This window comes from Furipterus horrens, unplaced genomic scaffold, assembly GCF_987537825.1.
Source record: "Furipterus horrens unplaced genomic scaffold, mFurHor1.1.pri manual_scaffold_5, whole genome shotgun sequence".
In the NCBI taxonomy this organism is placed as follows: Eukaryota; Metazoa; Chordata; class Mammalia; order Chiroptera; family Furipteridae; genus Furipterus; species Furipterus horrens.
Genome location: NW_028327175.1, coordinates 159,238,916 through 159,256,087, shown reverse-complemented (window position 1 = coordinate 159,256,087; position 17,172 = coordinate 159,238,916). Strand labels below are relative to the sequence as shown.

Here is a 17,172-nt window from a genome sequence, read left to right as displayed (position 1 = left end):
CCCAGGCTCTGTAGCTTCAGCTTCACTGGAGAGGACACTCCAGCGTCATCGCAAGATGTCGATTCAACACGGGAGGAGACAGATACCATGTCACTCCCGAGTCGGACTGCACAGCCATTCTCGGCGGTGCAGATAGACTCTTAAGAAGCTACACCATCGTCTCTCGAGACGGACGGCTGCCGACGACTCCTTGTACACCCTTTTAATTAACTAAGCCTAGAATTTCTTTTACACCTAGAATTTAAAATGCTACACCTAACCAATCATGTCACCAATTTATATAGCCCTTTAATGTGGAAGAGATCTCTTGTTATATCCTATGGAAGGAATAATCTAAATACAGATACACATTTTGTAAAATGCAAGTAAACCTAAGTAAGATTAACTCGAATGCCATGTTATAGAAAAAATTTAAAAGATTACATTCAGGAAAATTCTAACACATAATGAAAAGAGACAATAAAAGAAGGTTTTTTTATTCAAAGGTGTAACCGGATAAGTAGGTTTATATCCATTCTTGTGAAATAGTTTTTAAAAAAATACAACCAAGTTCTTTGCAGATAGCAGACACATACCGCAACTACGATGATCTAATTTTTGGTGGATAATGTACATGATTAGGCAGAAATAGGTAAGCTCACACTGGTAGATTAATTATCAAATTCTCATTCAAAATTCCGTTTCTGGCCTCCGCTTCTTGATCGATTTCTATTCCCACCTCGTCTTCTACCATCTTGTCGACTTGCTGACCGACTACCCTGTCGACTCTGTCTACCTGACCGGCCTCCAGATCGACCACCTGACCGACCTGACCGGCCTGACCGGCCACTTGACCAGCCACTCCTCTGTCTGGAATTAGAAGATGTGTTTCCATCATAATATTCTTCAATTTCGGGTAACTTGGCTGGCACTGACAGCATCCAGTCTGAATCATGCCACTCTGCCTGTTGGGCAAATTTATATGATTAATATAAATGCAAAATAGAAACCATAAGCAAGCACATGAGTATAGGACACTTTTTTCATACTTATTATCTATTAGATAAAGGCCATTAAATTAAAAGTATATGGAACAAAATTTAAAATCAGGAAAAGACCTATTAAAAGCACACTCACTAAAGTTACTAAGTTTTAGTCTTAGTTTCGTGAAACTCTCAGGCCCATTTTGAGACTCAATTCATACTCAATGTATACATTCCAGGGGGGTAGATGGAGGTGGAAGAGGGTATAAGGATGATAAATGGTAATGAAAGAAAAAATAATAGAAAATAAACTATTAAAAATTTTATACATTCTAAAAGAGAGCACTAATTTCTCTGCATAAAACAAATAGGCCATTAACAAGTAGTGCATGGCTTTCAGCAGGTATATTGACAGAAGCAAGGAGAGCTCATTATGAAAATTAAAACCAGCTGGGGACAAAAAAAAAACTGTAGCCATTGGAAACAATTTGATATCGGGATAAACAACACAGACAAATCAGCAGCTCATAAGAGCATCGCTATGTCATATCCTGCTACATTAACTATTTTTCATTGTGATCATGAGTTGTGAAGCAAAATTAATATTAAAATATCTTGCTGGTAAGAGTGAGCAGAGACAAACACCCACATACAACATTGGTGGCAATATATGAACCAAAGCCTTAAAAATGTACAAACCATTTGGCCAAGAAGTCACCTTTAAAAATTCATCTTAAAGAGCCCTCACCGATGTGGCTTCATTCCACAAAGCAGAAGGTTGCAGGTTTGATTCCTGATTAGGGCATATGCCTAGGTTGTGGGTTCAGTCCCCGTTTGGGGCACATGTGAGAGGCAGCTGATCAGTGTTTCTCTCACATTGACGTTATCCCCCCTCTCCATCTCCCTCCCTTCCCCCTTTCTAAAAATAAATAAAACCTTTTTAAAAATTCATCTTAAAGAGGTAAACATGGCAATGTATAAAGAGTCAGCTATAATAATGTTCAGGGCTCACCTGTTTATAATAGTGTATTACTGAAAATAATCTAAATGTCAGAAAATAGGATATTAAGAAAAGTTGGACACCCATATGGCCAAATGTCAGGAAGCCATTAAAAATAAGTAACAGTATAGTTGACACAGAAATGTATTCACAATATGTTCTGAATCTGAATCTTTTCAAAAGCCCTAAAAAACAGAACAATCCCCTCTTGTTTCAAATTATGTATATAAATATGTATAGGAATGCAATAGACAAATTCTATATTTTAGGAACCTGGTAGATAATCTTTCTTCAACAGATAAAATACAAGGAAGTTTTTTAAAAGGAGAGAGAAAAGAGGGAGAACCTATAGATTAAAAGAGACTTAAAAAGAAAAAAAAAGAGACTTAAGAAGCATAAAATTATGATGTATGAACCTTACAGACCTTATATTAAAAAATACTTAGGAGACCACAAGAGAAATAAAGTGTCCTTAATATTTAAGTATATAGAAATATTTGTAGTTGAAATTATAAAATAGCTAGAATTTGATTCAAAAGTGTAATACAGAAGAGTGGGGAAATAGATGGGGATAGATATGAAAAGTTGATAAATGATGAAGCTGAATGATGGGTACATGAGAATTTTTATGCAATTCTATTTTTTTCTATGTTTGATATTATTTACAAAAATGTTTCAAATTATACAGAGTGGATATTTTATACTAAGGAATTAACTGACTTAGGCATGATAATGATGTGACTATGTTCTTAATTCCTATCTTATAGAGAAACATGCCCAACTATTTAACAGATAAAAGATTTTAAATACCTGTAACCTTTCTGACTCAGTTGTGGGAACATCAAAGCAAACACCCTAAAGGCAAAATGAAAACATTTTTATTTAGATGCATGAGTTGATTCTTTTATTTTTTACACTAATATGTTAATACTTGCTGGTAATCTTTATATTTGCTACAAAAAAAAAAAAAATTAGTGTGTTCCATGATTGTTTATAGGATTAAAACAGCTAATATATATAATAATGCATGACAGAGTGGCTGCTCATTGTACTTTCTAAATCTGAAAAGTAACTCAACACTGTATCTAACAAGAATCTACTACTACTAAGAATACAAAGCATTCTCTAGAAAAGTTTTTGCAGACACCATAATGTTGTCCCATGTCCTTGATAAAATGATCTAATAAATTCATTTAAAAATTTAATGCCAGCCATAGCTGGTGTGGCTCAGTGGACTGAATGCTGGCCTGAGAACCAAAGGGTTATCGGTTCAATTCCCATCAGGACACATGCCCGGGATGGGGCCTGCAAGAGACGACTACACATTGATGTTTCTCTCCGCTCTTTCTCCCTCCCTTCCCCTCTCTCTAAATATAAATAGAATCTTTAAATAAACAAACAAACAAATAAATTTTAAAAAATGTAATGCCAGAAAGTTTCGCTCCTGAAGAGCTGCAGTGTTTAGCAGATAGTAATCCAAGATGTTTCCTCTTTGGTCTTGGTTGCCAATTAAATTGAAGGTTAACTTAAATACTTAAATATAGTAACTAGTTTAGCCTTAAGGATCTTGTTATATTTTCCCTCCCCTCCACTTTTTTCCTGAATCTGTATATTTGTCTCCTACTTGCTGCAAATCTCCTTGAATGTAAATAATATTAAACTCTGAGATAATTATTTCCAATAGCGAATCAAGTTATTAAATCTAGACTAAAATGAAGCTTTGTAGTAAAATTAGATGAGTAATAAAACATCTTTTCTCAAAACCATTAGAAGACAACAGTCACTAAGATTACAGATAGTTTTAACTTTGCTATTTCATAAATGTATTAAAATACTTAATTCACTTCATCATCCCCATTAACAACCAATAGCAGGCCATTCAACAATCAATATTGTATATTCCCTAAATAACAGAGTTGTTTAGCTGTTGCTATCATAAGTTATTGGGTTGGCCAAAAAGAATGTTATGTTTTTTCCACATGATGGCTCTAGTAGTGCTTTGCTGTCTTTAACTTCATTTGAAACAATTTTGTTAGTGTATTGTGAGAGTTATTATATCAGCATGCATTAAAAAATAAGAAACATAAAAATTGGTGAATTTTTGTGCAGCCATTTTAATACTGAAGATGGAAGAAGATATACAACATTTTCGGCATATTAAAAGTTTTATTATTTCAAGAAAAGTAAAAACTCAACTGAAATGCAAAATAAGATTTGTGCAGTGTATGGAGAAGGTGCTGTGAATGATGGAATGCGTCAGAAGTGGTTTGCAAAATTTCTTGGTACTTTTGACATTTTGGCCAAGTTAATTCTTTGCGATGGGGCTATCTTATGCATTGAAAGATGTTGAGCAGCACCCTTGGCTTCTACCCACTAAAAGCCAATAGCAAAAGATAGTCAGCATACTCAAAATATCCAAATCAATAGTTATCGGTGAAAATGAAAAATGTGTCTTTTATTTTATGGAAAAGACGTAACAGACTTTTTGGCCAACCCAATACTCAGTCTTACAAAATAAACACATACACCATACAATAACTATATAAGGGCAGAAACTTCAATAACTTAATAGTCAAACTAAGCAGAATAACTTAGTTTTATATAGTAATGGGTTATTTAAATAACCCCACAAACATTTATAACTGGAAAAAACTAACACATGGAGAAAACAGAATTATTCGACCCATTTTAGACTTCAAAAAAAGAAGGAACAAAACCTGCTAGTCTTTATAAACATTTACAGTAGTTTATTAAAAAGCTTTATACTTATCTAGAAAAGCCTACCATATTTCCTTTTAGGAGGCACATTCTGGTAATTTGGGACACAGCATTACTACTCAGCTTTCTGTTAAGTTCTTTCCAAGCACAGCTGACGTCCTGTATTTCTTCTGGGCTTTCCAGAGTTATGGTCACAAACCCCTTAAGGAATAAAAGTCACATTATGTTTGGGGAAAAAAGCAGCTGCAGCAGAGCAGCAATGAAATTCCAATTCTACAGCCCTTCATGACAAACATGCCAACTTATGAGCCAACAGTATAACATCAGTGCTAAAAAATAACTTCTCTGAAACTATACTGAGAGAAGATGAGTGTTTAGAGACCACTGAAGATAGCATTTAAAAAATTTTTATTTATTAATTTGAGAGACCGGGGGGAGGGGGGAATATGGATTGTGTTGTTCCACTTAAAAGTATATAGAATGTCAGGTAGTAATAAGCATCATGAAGAAGAAAAGCAGAGCAAGGGAACAGAGAGTAACAAAGAGGTAAACTATTTTAGGATGATCAAGAAAGACCTCTGATATGGTGATATTTGAGGAGATCAGAATGAAGTGAAGGAGGAAGCCATGTGGTTATTAAAAGGAAATAATATTTGAACAGTGCAAGCGAGTACAATGGCCTTGTGTAGGTGCAGGTTTGTATTTGAGCAATAGTGAGTATGTTAGGGTAGCTGAAACAAGCAAGAGGAGAGTGATAAGGGATGAAGTCAAAGAGGGAGCAAGGGGAAGACACCCTGGAAGACATTTATGGTAAAGACTTTGGATTTGATTTAAACCACAAAGAAATTTCAAACCACTAACACTCTGTTTCTATGATATTCTAGACTCTTATCTAGACAACGGATCTAGACAACTTAGACTCTTCAAAAAAAAAAAAAAAATCAATAAAAAAGATGGGCAAACAGTCCCAAATTAAAAGACATAATAACCAAATATAACATATAAACTTTAATTGGATTCTAATTTTTATAAAAGATGTATCTGGGGGGAGGGAGAGGATGGAGAGAGGGGAAGGGAGGGATAGAGTTGGACATTAAGTCACTCTCAGCCTTGGCTGGACAGCTCTGTTGATTAGAGTACCAAAATACACCAGGGTTGCAGGTTTGATCCCCAGGCAGGGCACATACAAGAATCAACCAATGATGCACAAATAAGCGAAACGACAAATAGATGTTTCTCACTCTTTCTCTCTCCCTCTCTCCCTGTTCTTCTTCCTCTAAAATCAATTTTAAAATATTAATTTAACAAATTAAAACTAAGTTATCTCATTAAATAAAAATTCCTATTAAAAAAAGTCACTCTCAGCAAAATGACATTTGGCTAAAGTAAACCACTAACACCTGTCAAGTGGGCAAATCAGATGACCCAGCTGTACTCATTTATGCTACACCAAGTAAGTCACATGCAGTTACCTTCCCTGCTCCTTTTGTTCCCTCTCCCTCCAACTCTCACAATGTCCCTTTGACTCTCTCCACCCAGACATGAGATCTTTTTTTCCCCATTTTAAAAATTGTTCTAATACAGTTGTCTCATTTTTCTCCCATTGCTCCCCCCAGCCCCGCCCACCTCCCCCCTCTCACATTCAATCCCCATGCCGTTGTCCATGTCCGTGGGTCATTTATATTAGTTCCTTGACTAGACTCTTCCCCTTCTTCCCCCACTCCTCCCACTTCCCCTCCCCTCAGGCAAGAGCTCTTTTTCTGATGGGGCCCCTCACCCAGTGACTCCCCTCACTTATACCACAGTGAGTAATAAATCTATGAAGTACTTGCAAGCAATGCCTGTGGTGTTTGACATGTAAAACTGACATGGCAGTGGAGCAGGCCAGATGATGTTACACACACACACACACACACACACACACACACCCTCACACCCTCCACATACACAGACAACCTTACTCTGCACGGTGCTATGCCAACTTCACAGTATTTCTTGACTGGCATGGTTCCAAGGCAACTTAAAACATGAAGAATAGGTTTTAGTATGCAAGTTTCAGTTAACACAGTGCTGTGCAAAGTGAAGGTTTCCTGTATTTCTCTCCAGATAGATAGCTATGTTTAATCTCTTTTTCCAAGCGCATACAATTTTGTCACAGATTTCTACCTTATCAGAGGTGATCAAAGATCGTGGTTCAAAACTTGATGCACCAGAGATATGGGCTAATGCTGCAGCCAATGCATCCACTGCCCCTTTCTCTTCTATCAGTCTCTGAGCTGACGGTCGGAAAAAATCAACAGCAGCATAAGACACGGAAGCCAGAGACCTATGGTTTAAAAATAGCAAATTTTCTTGGTCAAGGCAAAGGGAAATATTTAAGGAGAATGAATGGGAAAAGAAAGAGCAATGCTTTTATATTTTATTATAACTAAGTATCTGCTGGTAAAACTGGTGATTAAATTTTCTGATATTTGAACTAGGAGAGCTTAAAGATGAATAGCCTAATACAAAAGAAAAACTTATTCAGCAAGGTCAGAAAGCATACCTGATGGCATCCATGCTTTTAGATTTAACTAAATCCATTGTAGAAGGAACACCTACACGTTTAAAAGTAATTCCCTGAAAATGAAAGAATTACATTAAAGAAAAATGGAAGTCTTTACAATTAACTCCTAAATTAATATAGTTTGTTGAATTTCCATTTCTTGGATTTAGAGATTTCCAAGCCCTAGCAGATCAAAAGAGCTGCTTTTTCTAATAAATAACCAATTGCAAAATCTAGAAAGAAAAGAGATTTTTTTTGAATTGTTCCTTAGTTACAAACATGGAATTTCACTTGCAAAATAAAACTGATTCAAAAAGAAGAAAAAAATGTGGTTTACCACTATCAATTCTTTTCTTATTACCCTATCTCAAAATACATGAAACAGTATATAAAAACACACTATAAAAATAAAAAACGACAAACATCACAAAAAATCCAGACTACAAAAAATGTGTAATTTCGTACAGGAACTAGCTATTGTACCATTACTCAATATTATCTTAACTACTACACCAAGGCAATGTGATAATCACCATTACAATGCTGGACACTAAGAGTTACTGAAATCACAATGCATTTCTGATTGTAGTATCAAGGGAGAAATTCAAGAGAAAATTATGAAAATCAGCTCTTCTCTCTTCACAGTAAGAGCTATATTAAAACAAAGTCTTGCAGCTAATATATTTAGCTTTCCACATGCCTCACATCCAAATGCAGATTAAACTGAGAATAAAGACCTATTTGTGAGGACAAATATAGAAAGAACTCTTTTTTAAGGTACCATTTAGATAATACAGCTGAAATAATTTAACTCTACTTACTGCTTTTTGTTCCACGTATCTTAGCTGACCTCTTTCTCTTGGCTGATAAAAGCATATGCAAATCCCTGTCCGGCCAGCTCTACCTGTGCGTCCAGAGCGATGAATGTAGGACTCAACATCCTAAAAATAAAAGAGGTAATACTTTTAAAAAATCTAGCAAGTTACAGTCATTCCAGCATCCAAGTAGTAATGCTAGTAACAAAACTACTGCTACTAATATTTTTATTTCAATCTGTTGCTTTTTCCAACATTCCAAAGAATTTTTATGCAGTACTTTGGGACAAAGGGGATATGATTAAAAACCTTAGTGTCTACCTCACCCCAACTCTTTATAATTCCCATGCATGGATCCATGCTTCAAATCCAAATAATGAAGTTAGTAATTTGCAAGGGCATTAATTAGATTCTGGTCAATTTAAGTACCACAGTGACAAAAAAAAAAAAAAAAAAAAAAAAAGGCTAAGAGCAAGAACATGTAACATTTTTCATATCCAAAGCAATATCTTATAAATAAAATGTAAATTATACAGCTGTTCCTCCTTCCCCAATATCAAATCTCATTTCCTACCTGTGGAGGAGAACTCTGAATCACCAGGTCAACCTCAGGAATGTCCAAACCACGGGCAGCCACATTGGTTGCAACCAAAACTTTAAAACTACCTTCTCTGAAGCCCTTCAGTGTAATTTCTCTTTGTGACTGTGCAATGTCCCCATGTAAACACTGGGCATTCTATTGGAAAAGGGGGAAAAGTAGGTGTACAGTTCATACTTATAATCAATAGCACCCTAATACCATACATTCTGTGTTTTTTGTTTTTTAATTTTATTTTCTGATAATTATAACGCATACTTATTATTTTTTTAAAAATCAAACATTACAGAAAAGCTCTGTTAAAATCAGCCTTCTAATAATTCATTGCTAGCAGTTTGGTAAATTTTCCTCCAGATATATATATATATATATATGTGTGTGTGTGTGTGTGTGTGTATACATTTTTATTTATTTTTATTTATTTTTTAGATTTTTTCTTTTTAGAGAGATGGGAAAGGAAGGAGAAAGAAGGAAAGAGAAGATCAATGTGAGAAAGAAACATCAGTTGGCTGCCTCTTGCGCACCCCCAACTGGGTACCTGGCCTGCAATCCAGGCACGAGCCCTGATTAGGAATAGAACCAGCAGCCTTTCAGTTCACAGGCCAGCGCTCAATCCATTGAGCCACACCAGCCAGGAATATATATATATATATATATATATTTTTTAAAACACACACACTTCTCACATATACTAGCATATAATTTTATTTATTTACTTAAATAATCTTAGCCATTTTTCCACATCTATATTATAACCTTACTTATTTTTTAAAAACTGGATATATGATTCCTTCATATGGATGCAGTATCATTTCTTTTAGCAATATTCTGTGTTTAGTAATGAACATCTGGGTCATATACAAATCTTCACTTTCAGAAATAATGCTAGAGTGAACAACCCTGTACCTCTAAACACCTCATTATGTGCGTATTTCAGTAGGATATGTATCTAGAAGCCTAATTTCTGGATCAAAATTTATAAACATTTAACCAAAGAGACTATACCCATTTACTCTTCAACATTGAGTTATTTATTTTCCCATACCCTACCTACCCTGTATATTATGGATCATAATTCTTGTGACACTATTAGGCAAAAACGATTTCTTGATGTTATTTCAATCTACATTTCTATGATTTTTACTGAAGTTGAACCTATTTATACTATTTATATATTTATTTACCACTTGGCTGCAAATAATTTTCCCACTATTATAAACTTCCTAGTATTCCAAGCCACTATTAAAATTTAAAAGTTTATAACAATGATTTAACCCCAGCAGTGTCTAAACCTTAGTATTTAACCCTAACGCATTCATGAATTAATTCATTGAGTACTTACTATGCCCCAGGCACTCTGCCAGGCTCTGGAACAAACATAAAGGAACAGTCCAGGAACAGACAAGTTGACAGGCATTTTCAGTAGTGTGACATGTGCTATATAACCAGGGCAGAGTGCATAGAATTACTTAACAGGGAAACCTAACTCAATATTATTTGAGAAGGTAGCAATGAAGCTGAGACCTAACATCTAATAAGGAACTAGTAGTCAGGTAAAAGGGAGAGCAGAAGGCTAGAGAGCTCCAGGCAGAAAAAATACATAGTGCATCTGGAGAACTACAAATATTTGAGTATTGCTAAAGCACAAAGTGAAAAGGAGAAGTGGTGAGAGATGAGGGTGAAAGGAATACGAATTTTATCCTGAGGACAATATGGAACAACTGAATGTTTGTAAGCAGACTATCATTAACATATTTGCATTGTAAAAGGAACTCTCTCGCTATAATGTATAGAACATATTAGGAAAGGGCGAAGCAAAAGCTAGGGAGACCTAGGTAGCAGGCTGTTGCGGAAATTCAAGAGATATCCCTGGCCTCACCAAGGCAGTGACAATGACCATCTATTCATTCAACAATTATCCTGTAATATATAACATTTCAGGCACAAGGAGTAAAATGGCAAACAAAAATTTAAGACTGCTTCAGTCCTCTAGTGTGGAAAAATCAAATAATTAGGCACACAAATAAATTTGGCTAACAAGTGTAATGGATGATTCACAGGTCATAGAACCAAAGACCATTTATAACAGACAACCTGACCTAGTTTGGGACAAGGAAAAAGTCCCTGAAAAGTGGTGCTCTGCACTGATATCTGAAGGATGAATAGGAGTTGCTAGGCAAGAGCCCTGTGGTGACAGAAAACATGGCATATAAGGAGAGCGTGCAGAAATTAGGGAAAAATGTAATAATAAGATGAGGGTGGAAAGGTAAGTAGAGGCTACGCTATAAATGAATTCAAGAACTATTAGATGAAACTGGGAAGACTTGGTGAAGGGAGTGGAAATGAGTATAATGGAAAAAACATTATACATGACTCCTAGATTTTGAATTTTTGCAGCAATAAGAGATAGAATCCAAAAAATACTTTGTAGTTAACTAGATGGCAAATGGTAAGAAAGAAAAGTCAAGGGTGATAGATTTTTGGCTTATGAACTGATATATCATTCAACAATAGGGAATGTTGGAGAGAGTAGGTATAGGAGTACAGAAGAGAATGAATTCAATTTTAGGCCCATAATAGATCAGAATGTCTACAGCCAGTATGATAAATACAGGTCTAGATAATGGAGACAAAACTAACCTGGAAAAAGATTTGGACATCATCAGCATATAGACAACATTATAGGAGTAATTAGATATATGAATCTATACATATAGCTATACTTCTGTACTTCTATACTTAACTGCTTGCTGTAAGTATTGCGCTAAACGTTTTAAATGACTATTTAAATCCTAAAAGTGTAAAAAAAAATTTTTTTTTTTAAGATTTTATTTTTATTTATTTTCAGAGAGGGGAGGAAGCTAGGGAGAAAGAGAGGGAGAGAAACATCAATGTGTGAGAGAAACATTGATTGGTTGCTTCTCACAGGTTCCCAACCGAGGACCTAGCCCAGAACCCAGGCACGTGCCTTGATTAGGAATCAAACTGACTACTTTTCAGTTTGCAGGCTGGTGTGCCCAATCCACTGAGTCACACCACCCAGGGCTAAAAAATTATTTTTAATACCTTAAAAAATGACACATGGCCTTGGCTGGTGTGGCTCAGTGGATTGGCTCAGCACTGGCCGGTTCAATTCCCAGTCAGGGCACATACCTAGATTGCAAGAGGCAACTGATGGATGTTTCTCTCCCTTTCTCTCTCCCCTCCCCTTTAAAAATAAATAAATCTTTAAAAAATTTTTAAAAAGAAATAAAAAAGGAAACATGGGCACAAAACCATAAAGTGACGTGCTCAAGGTTACACAGCTAGTAACACAAGTGGGATTTAAACCGTGATCTGTGTGACTCCAAAGCCTGTGCTATTAACCAACTATGCTCAGGAAGAATATCTGCACTGAGAAGAAACAAGTACAGAGGTTAGAAACGTGAGAAATGCAATATTTAAAGCACAGCAAGAATACAGAAAGACCTTAACAAAACTGGGAAAGATCCACCAGAAGGACAAAAACCTGTATCCCATAGAACCAAAGTTAAATGGTTTCCCCCCCACCCCCATAATAAAAACGTCATTTCATTATTCAATTCTCAAAATTACATGTGTTTCTTTTTTCTCATAATAAAAGGTCAGTGTTATTATTCAATTCTCAAAATTACATGTATATGTTTTAAAAGGAAACATTATTTTCTTACTTTTTAAAAAAGCCACAAGCAAACACAGTTTAAGTTGGACAGTTTTTCATAGTAAATTTTTCAAATTCACTTTAAAAAAATCTGATACAACACTAATTTTTCACTTGATAATTAGTCCTAAGGGGTACATAAGACATTCATGGTATTAGTAATGATTACCAGGTCTCCAATTTATGAGTAAGTTATTTACCAAAATTTTGTGCTCGTATGTGTGTGTGTTTCTGTGTGTAATTGTTTAGAATTTAGAAGACATTCTTCTGGTAAAAACTGACTTAAAAAATTAAATTTTAATTTTAAAATTAAAAAAATAATTAATACTTAAGTTTCTTCATTAGTCCATAAAATCTTGTATCATCCATAATGATAAGCTAATACTGCTTTTTACCTACATAGCAAACCAGTGGAGGAGAAACTGCATTATTCTCAACCACAGAAAATGATTATTATCTGGTAAGAAGGGATCTCACTCAATCTTTGCAGCAAGGTAATTCCTCCCTGTAAGATAAAGCAATAGCTTCTGCAAGACAGCTGCTGCTGAGTATTCTTAAAAAGTAACAGGAAAGGTAAATCAACTACATTCCAACACTATTTAGCATCTATCTGTTTACACTGGATATAAACCTAAAGGTATACAATTAGTTTAAATGACACTGGGAAAGATGGTGACAGTGCACCTTTGAACTTCCCGTTTCCACATAAAAACAAACAGCAAAAAGGATAACAAAATTAAAAATCCATGGACAACATCTATGACAAAACTAAGTGACGAGGTATTTTCATGATTTCCAAAATATGAGCAGATAAACAATACCTGTATATATGTGAGGAATTTGCTAGTCCTAAGAACAGATACTCCCTGGAAAGCATAACAGGCCAATTTGAAACTAACAGAGGAAAGTGGGAGTTTTTACAAATTCAAGGATGATTTTGAGGAGCCAGAGGTAAGGTCTGAAAGAGGCTGGAGCAGCCTGGACCCTACAAGGACTTTCAAAACGAATGAGCCAATGCTTCCTTGCCAGGACAAAGCCCCACAGTGAGGAGAAACTGTTGGACCTAGAATCCAAACTGAGGATGCCAGAGACCACAGAAGGAGAGAGAGAGAATCCAGATAAAAGTGAGGGAAAAGACGACCAAAGTTGAGAAAGTGGGACACCTTTATATGTTTTTTTGAAACACCTTTATTGCAATACAATTTACAGAACAAATTTTTAAACACTAACAAAAATAACAGAAGCAGCAGCTCTAGAGCTATGAATTAGAAAACTCACACCTCCCCAGCTTTAGAAAGATTAATTTCATCTAAAAATTGGTATCAGAAGAGATAAGGGTTAAATTCCATAAAAGTTAACTAGGAAAGGGAAAAAAATATGCAGACTAGTATTCTCAGAAATAATGAAAGAGCTCTAGAAAGGCATGCACACCAAACAGATGAAAAGTATAGCATATTTCTGGATGAGCTAAAAATTTTTTTCAATGATATATGAAAGAACAAGAAATATCAAAATGAGAAAAATTAAGAACTGAGGTTCCATTACTCAAGTCAGAAGTAGAAATAAAAGATAAACACTATACAAATGAAGACTATACTGGAAGGAATACAAGACTGAGTAAACGCAGTAAATGATGCCTTAAAAACAGTAATTTTGGAAAACTGAAGAAAAAGATGAAAAGGATTTGAGATTAAGTGAAAAAGGAGATAAAAGAAGAATCAACATACATATAATAAGAGTCGGTAAAGAAAAACCCCAAAGCAATCAAACTAAATACCAACAACTTAAAATTCAAGAAAATTTTGTTGAAATTAAAAACATATATATTTGACACTAGAAACTGCACCTGTACATTGTGTACCCAGAAAAAGTAACCAAGAATACCACCAAAATATATTCTAAGCATTGATGTTTATTTATTTTTTAAAGATATTTATTCATTTCTAGAGAGGGGAAGGAAGGATAAAGAGAGGGAGAAAAACATCAATGTCCAAGAAGAAACATCTCAATCAGTTGCCTCACACATGCCCCCAACCAGAGACCTGGCCCGCAACCCAGGCATATGCTGTGACCGGATTCACAGGCCAGCGCTCAATCCACTAAGCCACACCGGCCAGGAAATCTGTTGATTTTTGAAGAAAAAGAAAAATGTCTTTTGCATTCAAACAAAGGACCAAAATCACTTATAAGGAAAAAAAAATCAGACTAGCATCAGACTTTTTATGGTATACTTTATTTCAAAAAACAATAAAAAAAAAAAATGTGAACCAAAAATTTTATATCCAGCCAAAATGGTTTTTAGATATAAAGCTACAAACAAGCTATTATCAACAGGCAATACTGTTTCCACGAGTCTTTCCTCAGGAATATACTAGATAACAAATCACAGACAAAACAACAACAAACAAACTATTAAAGAGAACTAAGGCTCTACTCTTTACAGCTTAAGAGGTACCACAGCTCTACCTAACACACAGAGCAAACAAACACAGGAGCCTGCAAAGATGAGGAGACAGAGAAACATGGCCCCAAAGAGGGAACAGATCAAGGTTCCAGTGGGAAAACTAAGCGATGAGGAGATAGCCAACCTAACAAGATGAGGAGATAACCAACCTAACAGACACAGAATTCAAAACACTGGTAATAAAGATGCTCACAGACTTGACAGATATGCTTAAGTACGGCAAACGCATAAGGAAAGAATTGAAGTCTATGCTGAATGAAATGAAGGAAAATCCTCACAAAGCCAATGGTGAAGGGAAGGAAACTGGGGTTCGAATCAATAATTTGGAACATAAGGAAGAAATAAAAGTCAACCAGTCCAGAATGAGGAAACAAGAATTGAAAGAAATGGAGAGACTTAAGAACTTCTGGGAGAACTTTAAATGTACGAACATCCAAATCATAGGGGTGCCAGAAGAAGAAGAGCAAGAAATTGAAAGCTCATGTGAAAAAATAATGAAGAAAAACTTCCCAAATTTGTCGAAGGAAATAGACATACAAGTCCAGGAAGCAAAGAGTCCCAAACAAGCTAGACCCAGAGGACCACACCAAGACACATCATAATTAAAATGCCAAAGGTTCAAGATAAAAAGAGAAACTTAAAAGCAGCAAGAGAAAAGCAGAGAGTTACCTACAAAGGGGTGCCTATAAGACTATCAGATGATTTCTCAAAAGAAACTTTGCAGGCAAGAAGGGGCTGGCAAGAAGTATTCAAAGTGATGAAAAGCAAGGACCTACAACCAAGATTACTCTACCCAGCAAAGCTATCATTTAAATGGAAGAGCAGATAAAGTGCTTCCCAGACAAGGTAAAGCTAAAGGAGTTCATCATCACCAAGCCATTATTATATGAAATGTCAGAGAGACTTATTTAAGAAAAAGAAGATCAAAACTATGAACATTAAAATGACAACAAACTCACAACTATCAACAACTGAATCTAAAGAATAAAAACAAAACCCAGCTAAGCAAACCAGAATAGGAAAAGAATCATAGGTATGGGGATCATTTGGAGGGTTATCAACTGTTAGGGGGAAGTGGGGAGAAATGGGGAAATGGTGCAGGGATTAAGAAGCATAATTGGTTGGTACAAAACAGACAGGGGGAAGTTATGAAAAATATAGGAAAGGGTGAAGTTAAAAATAAAAAAGGAACTAAAGAGACGATGACATAAAGACTGATGGCATTATCATCAATGGATGGTAAATTAACATCACAAAGAAAAGAACTAGACATTACACACCTCCTGATGGAAGTATACCACCTATAAAATAGTTTTGCTCTAAAAAAGCAGACGAACCTAAATTTTCTGGGAATACAGAAGACAGACGAACATGTGAAACAATATCACATGGAAGCAATACTCTAAAACTTGGCTTCTTAAACAATAAAAACCTTTAAGAAAAGAAATAGGAGGAATCCATATATTAGAAATTTAAAGAAATCATACAATGTAAGAATCTTATTTGTATCCAGATTCAAGAAAAAAACTATAATAGGCAAAGCAAAGCATTTATGAGGCAACTGAGAATCTGAACACTAACTGATATTTCGAGATATTAATCACTTAATTGTTTAAATAACAGCATTGTGGGTTTTTTAAAATATCCTTTTAGAGACATATTCCCAAATATTTATGGACATATGTTATCTAGAGTTTGCATCAAAATCATTTACGAGCAGGAAGTGAGAATTTGGATGAAATAAGATAATTATTGCAGCTGGAGAATGAATACATAGGGGTTCATTACACTGTTGACTTTTGCATGTTTGAAATTTTCTCCAATAAAAAATTAACAGAAATAAAAGATATGGACTTAGTACTCTGATTCATTCATTCAATAAGTATTTGTGATTCATTTTGTAACAAAACTCTAAAGTATTACCCACTCTTACCCAGAGAAACTGTTTCCATCTCTGTATTTTCAAGCTCACATTTGCAAAATCTTAACAAATCTGATGAAAAATGGGTATAATTTTGTCCTGACTTATCAGATCATGGGAGGCTGGCTACAACTTCTTTCTGAATTAGACTCAATTCTAAAATGACTATTGAACCTGGGCCACAAAGGACAATATAATTTTTTGTTGCATCCACCCCTATAATTTCAGTTAGAGAAACCATGAAAAAAGGCTTACCTGTTTTATGTGTGGATTCATGGCCATTTCAGTTACATTCTTCTTGGTCTCACAGAAGATAATAGCCCTCCCTTCAGATCCACTGTAGACTTGAAGGACATCTCCAATAACTGCTGGCCTCTGAGACCAATGGCACTGGATGGCCAAATGCTTTAAGGAAACAAAATGTCAAATATCTTTTTCATTAAAATTAGTCAGAATGATTTCTCTTGTAT

The 17,172-nt window shown here is 35.2% G+C and overlaps 1 protein-coding gene across 2 annotated transcripts in view; it reads right to left on the bottom strand.

Moving 5' to 3' along the window:
• Positions 1-447: 447 nt before the first annotated feature.
• DDX50 (DExD-box helicase 50) overlaps positions 448-17,172 on the bottom strand; it is a 31,317-nt gene continuing 14,592 nt past the window's right edge. For both annotated transcript variants that reach the window (XM_090278114.1, XM_090278115.1), the window contains 8 exons: positions 16,958-17,107; positions 8,615-8,776; positions 8,047-8,166; positions 7,226-7,299; positions 6,847-7,006; positions 4,747-4,881; positions 2,773-2,817; positions 448-944 (listed from right to left, as the gene is read on the bottom strand). In XM_090278114.1, coding sequence (XP_090134240.1) covers positions 666-944; positions 2,773-2,817; positions 4,747-4,881; positions 6,847-7,006; positions 7,226-7,299; positions 8,047-8,166; positions 8,615-8,776; positions 16,958-17,107 — 1,125 coding nt within the window. In that variant the 3' untranslated portion in view covers positions 448-665. The remainder of the gene's footprint in view (positions 945-2,772; positions 2,818-4,746; positions 4,882-6,846; positions 7,007-7,225; positions 7,300-8,046; positions 8,167-8,614; positions 8,777-16,957; positions 17,108-17,172) is intronic.